The 9,743-nt window shown below is 54.0% G+C and overlaps 2 protein-coding genes across 2 annotated transcripts in view; both read right to left on the bottom strand.

Moving 5' to 3' along the window:
• The window catches only part of CHEK1 (checkpoint kinase 1), a 9,971-nt gene extending 7,923 nt beyond the window's left edge, over positions 1–2,048 (bottom strand). Inside the window, exons 1-5 of the mRNA XM_010008091.1 lie at positions 1,937–2,048; positions 1,131–1,354; positions 974–1,038; positions 796–865; positions 47–235 (exon numbers count right to left, since the gene is read on the bottom strand). Of these exons, the coding sequence (XP_010006393.1) occupies positions 47–235; positions 796–865; positions 974–1,038; positions 1,131–1,354; positions 1,937–2,016 (628 nt within the window). The 5' untranslated portion in view covers positions 2,017–2,048. The remainder of the gene's footprint in view (positions 1–46; positions 236–795; positions 866–973; positions 1,039–1,130; positions 1,355–1,936) is intronic.
• Positions 2,049–2,634: 586 nt separating this feature from the next.
• Positions 2,635–8,755, bottom strand: STT3A (STT3A, subunit of the oligosaccharyltransferase complex (catalytic)). The gene is made up of 17 exons (XM_010008090.1): positions 8,655–8,755; positions 8,329–8,389; positions 8,051–8,172; positions 7,760–7,905; positions 7,538–7,628; positions 7,121–7,227; positions 6,613–6,777; positions 6,287–6,467; positions 5,274–5,429; positions 5,076–5,167; positions 4,287–4,442; positions 4,000–4,188; positions 3,803–3,919; positions 3,619–3,721; positions 2,983–3,171; positions 2,760–2,875; positions 2,635–2,673 (listed from the first exon to the last, which is right to left on the bottom strand). Exons 1-17 carry the CDS (start codon positions 8,740–8,742, stop codon positions 2,635–2,637), a joined length of 2,118 nt encoding a protein of 705 aa, XP_010006392.1. The 5' UTR covers positions 8,743–8,755.
• Between the last annotated feature and the right edge of the window lie 988 nt (positions 8,756–9,743).

Here is a 9,743-nt window from a genome sequence, read left to right as displayed (position 1 = left end):
TTTCCCACCTCCCCCCCACGGCAGAGGTGCCCCGGGCAGTGCCCACCCCCGGCCAGCATGGCAGTGAGCACCACGCCGCAGGCCCAGACGTCCACGGGCTCGGCGCGGAACTCGGGGCGCCGCAGCAGCTCGGGGGCCACGTAGGGCAGCGTCCCACACATCCGGCTCAGCTGCCGCTCCCGCCCGTTGTGCCGGAAGACCGTGGCCAGGCCGAAGTCTGAGATCTTCAGGTTGTCTGGGACAGGGGTCAACCAGGGACAGAAAGTCAATATCATTGGAAGAGAAATTGGAAGGGAAAACAAAAATGATCAGAGGGCTGGAGCACCTCCCCTAGGAAGACAGGCTGAGGAAGTTGGGGCTGTCCAGTCTGGAGAAGAGGAGGCTCCGTGGTGACCTTAGAGCTGCTTTCCAATACCTGAAGGGCCTACAAGAAAGCTGGGGCAGCACTTTTTGCACAGGTGTGTAGCGAGAGGACAGGGGCAATGGTTTAACACTTGAAGGGAGGAGATTTAGATGAGATATTAGAAGGAAATTCGTTACTGTGAGGGTGGTGAGACATTGGAACAGGTTGCCCAGGAGGTCCTGGAAGCCCCATCCATGGAAGTGTTCAAGGCCAGGCTGGATGGGGCTTGGAGCAACCTGGTCCACTGGGAGGTGTTCCTGCCCATGTAGAGGGGTTGGATCTAGATGATTTTTAAGGTCCCTTCCAAGCCTAACATTTTTATGATTCTATGAAATGAGGGATGGAGAGGAACAGGATGGGGTGGGATGAGGATGGCGATGGGGTGTGCCTACCTCGCTCATCCAGCAGCAGGTTCTCTGGCTTCAGGTCACGGTGGGTGATGCCAATGCTGTGCAGGTAGACCTGGGGATGGAGAGAAGGGTCAGTACCACACAGGATCATCGCTGGCATTGCCAGCAGCACTTCTGGCATCACCACTGGCCCCACCACTGAGACCCCTGCTGCACTCACCACACCGGCGATCAGCTGCTGGAAGAACCGCTGTGCCTCTGGCTCCGGCATCCCGATATCCGGCTCTGGATGAGAAGGAGACGAGCAAGTCTCAAGCCTTTTGGGATAAATGCTTTCCAGGCACCGTTCCGTGGGCACCGAGGGCGCCGCTACGCACCGATGCGGTCGAAGAGCTCGCCCCCGCTGCAGTACTCCAGGAACAGGTACTGGGTGGCCCCTTCCCGCCGGTGCCCGTAGAACTTGACAACATTCTCGTGGTTGAGCATCTTGTTGATGCAGATCTCCTTCTTGATGTTCTCTGGGCAGTCAGCTGCCCGCTTCATGTCCACAATCTTGACAGCCACAGCTTCCTCAGTGCGGCGGTTGACGGCCAGCTGCACCCTGGGGTGGGTGGGGGGTCAGCGGGGGCCCCAGCGGGCACCCACCAGGGAGGACACTGCTGGGGGGGTGGGCAACGGGCAGGTGCAAGTGGCAAGCAGTGGGCACAAAAGGGGCATGTAGTGGCCAAGCAGTGGCCATGCAGAGACACACTGGAGCCAAGCAGCAGGCACATAAGGGACACGCAATGGGCAAAGAGATGAGTGGCAAGGAGTGGGCAAGGAGTGGCAGAGGGCACACACGGGGCATGTGATGGGCAAGCAGTGGCACATAAGGGACATGCAGCAGCTAAAGAGGGGACACACAAGGGGCAAGCAACAGGCAAGTAGTAGGCAAGCAATGGGCAACCAGCAGCTGTGCAGCAGGCACATAAGGGGCACACAAGGGGCACACAGTGGGCAAACAGTAGGCACACGTGGGGCATGCAGTGGGCAAGCAGCAGCCATACAATGGGCATAGCAGGGGCGAGCAGTGTGGGTGTGCAAGTGTCACGCGGGGGTCCGGGAGGACAGTGGGCGTGCAAGGGGCGTGCAAAGCTCTGTCCGTCCGTCCATCCGCCCCCGCCTTCCCCTCCCCCGCACTCACTCTCCGTAAGCGCCTTCTCCCAGCGTCTGCACCAGGTCCCAGTCCTCCACGAAGGGCACCGCCATCCCGGGCACCGCCATCCCCGGCACCGCTCCCGGTCCGGGACCCGCCGCCGGTCCCGGTCCCAGTCCCAGTCCCGCCACCGCCGCCTTTTCCCGCCAGCGCCGCCGCGCCCCGCCCCGCCCTGCGCGCGCAGGACGCCCGGGTCCCTCCCCTCCCCTCCTCCTTCCCATCCAGGTACCTCCCTTCCCATCCACCTCCACAGCCCTGATAGGGCAGATTTCCCTTTGCCCCGAAATTGCTTAAAAGCAGTAAAACGGCCCCCAAAACCCCTCTCCGCGCGCTCAGGCTGGGGGAAAAGAAATCCCCAGCAGAACTGGGGTGGAATAAAACCAAACCGGCTTTTCTTAAAATTTAATTCTTATCACTTACAATTCCCTGTGATTCAAGCCCCAGTTAAAGCCATTATCTCCGATTTGGCAACTGTTCCGTGTATAAAAATCACTCCCTGGCAGGCAGGGACGGGCAGGGGCAGGCCAGGGACGTGTGTGTGTGTCCCCACTGCCTGTGCTTACAAATTGTAGAAAACAAGGAAAACAAAACAATGCCCCCCCCCCAACCAAAATCCCCCCCAAATATTCCTGCTTCACAGGCCCAGCGGGGTCAGTGCGGTCGGCGCGCGGGCGGCGGCAGCTCCTCTACGTTCTGGACAAGCCGCGATTATCCAAATCCTTCACCTTGGTGGTTAAAAAAAAAGGTGAGATGAGGTGAAATTCTGTTTTTTCCCAGATTTGAGGGGTTTCGGTTCATTTTGGGGCCCTACCTTGTATATTCGGACCAGCCAGTGCTCTGTGGTGTAGGCCTCCTCCAGCACATCCAGCTCGAAGTCCTTGTTGCCGATCTCAGCGTTCCTCACCCGGTCGTAGCCCGGTGGTCGCTCTAGAAGAGGGCAAAGCACAGGCAGCACTGCCCCGTGGCACCCCAGGGAGGTCGGGGTGCCCCAAAATGGTGTCACCCCTCTGCAGGGAGCAGTTCTAGGGACTCACTGGCCTCGGTGTAGACCTGGCCGAAGCGGTAGTAGCACATCTTGTACATGAGGCAGTTGAGGAGCACCGGGGAACCCTCACGGTCGACGCGGAACTCCCCCGTGGGGGTGTAGTAGTCGTGCTCCTTGATGTGACGTCCCGTGTCCGTGCTGCCCCCGATCCGCACCATCCACAGGAACTTGTTGATGTCTGAAACGGGGAGAGCAGAGAGGTGAGGCCAAGAGAGAGGGCTTGAGGTGAGGACAAAAAGTGAGGGGCTGAGCTGGGGCAGAGGGAGACACTGAGCTGGGGAAAAGAACAAGGGGTTGAGTTGAGGTGGGGACAAAGAGCAAGGAGGGCCAAGAGTGAAGCTGAGTTCAGTCGAGTTCAGGGGTGAGAAGGGAGAAGTTGAGTTTGGGACAAACATCAAGGGGGTGACTACAAAGAACAAGGGTTGAGCTGGGGGCAAAGAGCAAATGGGTTGGGTTGGGAGTAGCAGGAAAGCCCCTTGCAGCTCTCAGACAGGAGCATTTTGGTAGTTTCCACTTTGCAGCCAAGCTGAAGGTGGGACTTGGCTCCACCAGGCACTGTTTTGGAGAAGCCTGCACTATCAATGCCCCGTGGATGGCTTTGACACAGCTCATTGTGAGATCTTACCATCTGATGAGTACCCAGTGAGGCCTCCAAAGATCACCAGCACGTAGCTGACATCCAGCTCCCTCATGATCTCATAAGCTTTCTCCTCTGTTGATGCCATTGCCTGGGGCAGACACAGCATCAGTCACACAGTGTTGTGCCCCCCAAAGGACAGTGCAAGGCAGCAGGTGAGGGACAGACCCACCTGACCAACGCGGGAGATGTGTGTGTTGTTCCAGGTGTTGTTGTCCACCAGGATGGTCCTGTTGGCCATGGCAGTTATCTGGTACCCATAGTCCCACCAGGACATCACCTTCGCATCCTGCACCCAAACACCAGAGGTGCTGTCAGAACCTCAGCAGACCATGTTGGGTCCCCACCACCCAATTTACCCCTGTTGACCTCCGGTGTGTTGTGTCGCAGCCAGTAATAAGCTTCTCTGAAGTCATCAAAGATGATTCTGCTGCCATCCCCACCCCGTGCAGACAGAACGATGGAGGGGGAGGAGTAGGCCTCGCTGGTCACCCAGGTGGAGTGGAAGGTGTAGGTGATCAGGAAGAAAGCCATGACCAGAATCATGCCACTGGCAACCTAGGCGAACAAACTGGAGTCAGTGCTGGAGGGCTGAGGCCACCAGCCACTGTGCTCATTCCCACCAGGACTGGGTGTCTTCTCCTTCCAACACTCACTTCATTTTTTATGGGGTAGGTGGAGTCTTGCTGCTTTTTGCTCTTCTTGTCTGGCCGGCTGATGTCCAGGTTCTTCATGTAGGTGGACAAGACCTGAGAAACCCCGATGCCAGACAGGATGCACATCACTGGGGCCAGCACCAGCATGAGACGCACCTACAGGTAACAGCAGGAAAGTCAGTGCCTGTCAGAAACCTGGACAGACATCTGAGAGGAGAGGGAAATTAAATGCTATCCTTCCTTCCCCACCTCAAATCCAGCAGCAACATCAGCCTGGAGATAAAACCGTAGCCGATTTTGTTAGTGGGTGCAGGCTGGGAGCTGCCACCATCTGAGAAACCCCTGAAGGAAGTTCTCTGAAGTTCTCAAAACTGGCTAAGTGACCTCAATTTAACATCCCTTGGCATTCCGAGGTGGAGCCAAGAATGAAAAGATGCCTCCAAACTAGAAATCAACCTATGTTTAGGGCTTGGGGTGCTAAAGCAAGAGCAGAAACAGACTCAGGAGCAGCTGTTTCTCATCAGTTCCTCCTTGTACACCTGGAGAATTTGTTCAGATTTGCAACTCAGCTATGGGAGACGAGGAACCAAGACCTGGTGGTGGAGAGCAGTGGCCATAAGGAAGCCAGTAACACCAAAACCAGTCAGTTTTGCAACCTGGCTGCTTGTAAATCAGGGAGAAAAGCCCCATGAATGTTTCAACCAGCTCAAGGTGCAAGGACCATGAAGAAGCTTAGAAAAAGCAATTAAATCAGCTTCATTAAGGCCATTTCATCCTTCCAGCCCTCACCATCACAGCTGAGAAGTACATGCTGGTCACACCATACATGATGATGAAGATGCGGGCATCCGAGAGGTTGCTGAAGCAGTAATAGAGACCAACTGCAAGAGGAAGGAGAAACACATCAGACTTGGAGAATAATCCAGAAGAAAACCCTTCTGGTGATGTAATAAATCAGAGTCTGATGCCATCTGGGCTGGGGCTCACCTGGGAACATGAAAACGAGAAGCTGCAGGTCAAAGTAATAGGAGGACCAAGTGGTGGGTTGGTGCTCAGAGACGGAGGCGATGATGGGGATGTTGTTCTTGGCGTAGGAGGGATCCAGCAGGGAGTAGAAACGCCCCGTCCATGGGGAGATTTTCCCTAGGGAAGAGGTGAAAAAAAAATTGTATTAGGTCCCAACAAGGAGCAAGTGACAACATGGACAAAGTGGTCTCACACACAAGAGGCTGAGGGACCAATCCTGGACCTCATTCAACATCTCTGTTCCTCAAAACTGCCATTTCAGAGAGGAAACACAGCCCAGTTTCACCTTATAAAGACTTCTCTCCCACCCCACCTTTATTGTGAGCATCTCTTCACTACTACAGATGGGCATTCAGCTTTAGAGGTTTCCCCCTGTGCCTCATGTCACCCAGAGCCCAGATCTCCCAGCTGCTACTTCAATAATGATGATGAAGGGACTGCAACTTCTGTCATATGAGGAAAGGCTGAGAGACCTGGAGCTGTTTAATCTGGAGAAGAGAAGACTAAGAGGAGACCTGATTAATGTCTATAAATATCTGCAGGGTGGGTGTCAAGAATGGGCCAGTCTCTGTTCAGTGGTGCCTGTGACAGAACGAGGGGAAACAGCACCAAGTGACAACACATGAAATTCCACCTCAACATGAGGAAGAACGTCTTTCCTGTGAAGGTGATGGAGCCCTGGGACAGGCTGCCCAGAAAGGTGGTGGAGATTTTCTGGACCCATCTGGATACGTTCCTGTGTGACCTGCCCTGGGTGTTCCTGCTGCAGCAGGAACAGTTGGACTGGATGATCTTGAGAGGTGCCTTCCAAGCCCTATGATGATTCTATGAATATTTTCCTGCTTATGTCAAAAAGAGGGCAGGTCCTGGCTTCCCCCGCAGGGGGGAGCTCAGGAGTGCTGAAAATGCAAAATTAATCCTGGCTAATTAAGAAATTAAAGAAGGCCCTTGTCACCACCACTGCCTTGAGCTACCTGTGAGCATCAGCACGGCCCCGATGGAGAGGAGGACGAAGCCGACCAGGGAAATGACACTTCTGAAGAGGATTTCGAACTGCTGGGGGTTCAGCTTGCTCCGCAGGTAGTCAACAAAGGCATGGATCTGGCACAGGCCAAAGACTCCCAGGGCAGCCATGTGCTCCGAGGAGAGGACAGGCTGCAAGGAGGACAGCATCATCAGACAGGGGGGAACATCAAGAGCCGTGTCTCGGACAACAACAGCTGCATCGCGCAGCGTCAGCTTTTTTTAAACAAATTTAGTCATGGGAAACCACCCTTAAGCCTGCATCCTTGGTGCCCACCTGGAAGCCAACAAAGGAGATCTGCATGGAGAGGATGGTTCCCAAGCAGTAGACAGTGCAATAGGCTACATAGATCCTGTGGGAGAAGCGGCCAGTCAACATCAACACAAGGACGTGCAGGGGGATGAGGTTAATCAGAAAGACGTAGCCACCCCATGAGGAGACCTGCCAGGAGACAAAACACAAACCTGAGTTCCATGATGGAAAAGGTCACACAGCAGAGGCAGATTGGATTTTCCTGGGATTTTCACCCAGGGGCTCTCCCCAGAAGCAGCCCCAACAGCCACACCTGCCAGATGCTCTGATTGTTCAACCTTGTTTATAAAACCTTGCCCAGAAACCTGCTCGGTTTTGGTAAGTGGAAACGAGTGCAGCAAACACTCATCCCACCTCCACACCAAACCTTCTGCCCAGGCTCCAGCTCCCTGAAGACAAGGACACAGGAAGAACACCTGTGTGTTTTTGGTCACCACACCCAGAAGTGCCAGGCAAAGGAAGGAAGACTCACCATATAGAAGTAGGCCAGGGCACACATGGCTGCCCAATAGATGGAGCCGGTCTTGACGGCCTTGATCCACAGGTAGTAAGTCAAGAGCATGCAGAAGATGGCGATGCCTGGGTGGAAGGACATGGAAAAGTCACAACAAGCTCACATCAGCCCTACAACGTCAACATTTTAACTCCAGGGTGCACCAGAGCACCCAGTAAGATAAAAAAAAAAATATTTGGTGCTTCCAATTCCTCAGTGGTTCCCGAAAGCCCAGAGGAACCTGGATTCTCCTCCTGTAGACAGCAACAATGAGATGGCTGCCAAAGTCACCACCAGAATGAGGCTTAGTGCGGAGAATCCTGAGCAGAGCTCGTGGAGGTGGGAAAACGTGAGAGGCCTTAAAGGTTTTCTGAGCTCCAAGTGGCACAAACTCACCTTCATTATCGTAGGAGCCAGCGACGGAGCGAGAGATGTACCCAGGCACCACTGCAATCATGGCAGCAGCCAGGAGGCCTGCTCCTGCATCCTGGGGGGAGAACACAGCCAGAGGGTGGAAAAAGGCATCAGGTTTTGTGGCTTGTGTTGTCCCACACGGATATGCCTTGAGGGAGTAAAAAACTGGGCCTTGAAATGAACATTCCAGGTGCATCCCCTTACCTTGAGTTCTTTGGTGAGGTGATAGGTAACAATGGTGGTGAAGGAGGAGAAGAGGGGAGCCAGGAAGACACAGACGTTCCGGATGTCAATGGTGATGTGGAAGAAGTGCAGCACATGGTAGATGGCTGCTGAGGTGATCATCAGGCCTGCGGGACAGCAACGGCACCGTTACTGGGGTGCGCTCCCTCTGCTCGCTGAGAGCCTCACCAGGAAGGAGCTCCTGTCCAGGACACCTCAATGAAAGGCATCTCCCAAGCTCCCTTTAGGCTCACCAGAAGTCTGCTGGTTTACCTGGATAAATGGTCCCCCCAATAATCCTGCCCAGGGGGTACCAGGCGCGGTCATCAAACCAGTTGTGGAATTTGTAGAAGCCCTCCTCGGCCAGGAAGCGGGTGGTGCGGTAGTTAAAATACCTGCAAGGACAAGCATGAAACAGAGCCACATCTAGATGTAGAACCTGTACTGAAAACCACTCTCCAAGTCCCTCCTCCACAACAGGGATTAACTTGAGACCACCCAGAAGAAAATAACTCCACAGTCCCCCAAAGGAACTGGAAGAAAACACTTACGGGTCAAACTCATGGATGACACTTTCAAATCTTAAGACAGAAAAAAGTCTGGTGGAGAAAGCTGCAAAAGGAGAGAAAGGGCAGAGTGAATCCATAGGGTTCCCGAGATGGAGTTTTATTAATTTTATCTATTTTTTGGCTAAGTTTAAATTGGTTTTGTCTCAAACTGGTCACCGGGAAGACAGAAAGATGTGTATCTCCAAGGAATAGATACCGAAGTTTACTTCCAAAAGATGAGAACTCCACAGTGCATGAAGGAGGAGCTGAGGTGGCTCCATCCAGCAGGCCCATCTCCACAAGGCTGGCATGGCAGGACACAGACTTACACAGCACAGCTGCCATGGACAGGATGAGGAGCTTGAGCAGAGTGTCCTGCTTCTCATAGGACAGCCGGAGGAACCCTAACTTGGTCATCTTCACATCAAAGGCAGGGACTGAGGATGCTTCAACACCTGAAACCAAAGAGGGAAAGTGAGCCAAGAGCCAGCCAGACCCTCCACGTCCCTGAATGTTTCATGAAGGACCTTAAACACTCCACTCCTACCCAAGGAGGCTGTTGGCTATCTCCCAGATGCCGTCACTGATCCCTGTCTCCCTTCCCCAATCCCTGCTTCCCGTCCTCACCTGATCACCCAAGTCTCAGCTGAGGTTTTTCTTTCCTTCACAGAAACCAGAACTTCTTTGGGGCAGAGGATGTGTCTGTTTCTCTGTGTATAAAGCACAGCCCACATGTAAGCTTGTAGTTAATCTTACTCCAGCTGATATCTGGAGTTTAGCCACCACCTCTAAGCAATGCTAGAAAAAATAACCCAGAGAACACATGATTTCTACTCTTAAAAACACTCTGATTTAATTAAAATACTTATTTACCCTATCAATCCCAAAAAACCCCCACCACCTCCTGCAGCTTCAAGCAGACCCAGATCTGGTGGATAAACCCTCAGCTCCTATCTCTGCTAAGGAGGGTGGATGAGGACAGGCTGAGATTTAAAAATAAAATACAAACTGGGCCTGAAAAAAACATCTGTCTGTGACCTGAAAGTGCTTCTGATTCCTGCACATTTGTCACCAATTGCTACACAAATCGCCTCATGTTGTAATTATTTCCTGGTTCCCCCAGGGCTGATCACAACGGGACAACGATGCCTCCCAGACAGAAGGGGCTTTGCCACCACCAGCACCCCGAGTTACACAGACTCAGGGGGGCAGGGGGACCCTTGGCCACCCAGTAATGCCACAGAACTGGCAGCCCCCAGGGGTGGGACAGAGGAAGAGCAGCCCCCGGGCTGTGGGCTAACGCCCTGTGCTCAGCACCAGCCTCGGCGGGCTGGGCTGTGCCCTGCAAGGCGCTGCGTCCCTGTGGAGCACCCCCCTTCTGTGCCCCCCATATCCCTGTGCCCCCCATTCTGTGCCCC

Source organism: Chaetura pelagica, unplaced genomic scaffold (genome assembly GCF_000747805.2).
Source record: "Chaetura pelagica isolate M959 unplaced genomic scaffold, ChaPel_1.0 scaffold32, whole genome shotgun sequence".
NCBI lineage: Eukaryota > Metazoa > Chordata > Aves > Apodiformes > Apodidae > Chaetura > Chaetura pelagica.
This window is presented reverse-complemented; position numbering and strand designations above follow the sequence as displayed.

Excerpts from the sequence above, each read along its gene's own strand:
- STT3A (XM_010008090.1), bottom strand. The coding sequence starts at position 8,742 with ATGACCAAGTTAGGGTTCCTCCGGCTGTCCTATGAGAAGCAGGACACT. Across the intron at positions 2,876-2,982 it reads CCAGGTCTACACCGAGGCCA|AGCGACCACCGGGCTACGAC; the intron begins GTGAGTCCCTAG and ends GCCCTCTTCTAG. Across the intron at positions 2,674-2,759 it reads GGCTGGTCCGAATATACAAG|GTGAAGGATTTGGATAATCG; the intron begins GTAGGGCCCCAA and ends TTAACCACCAAG.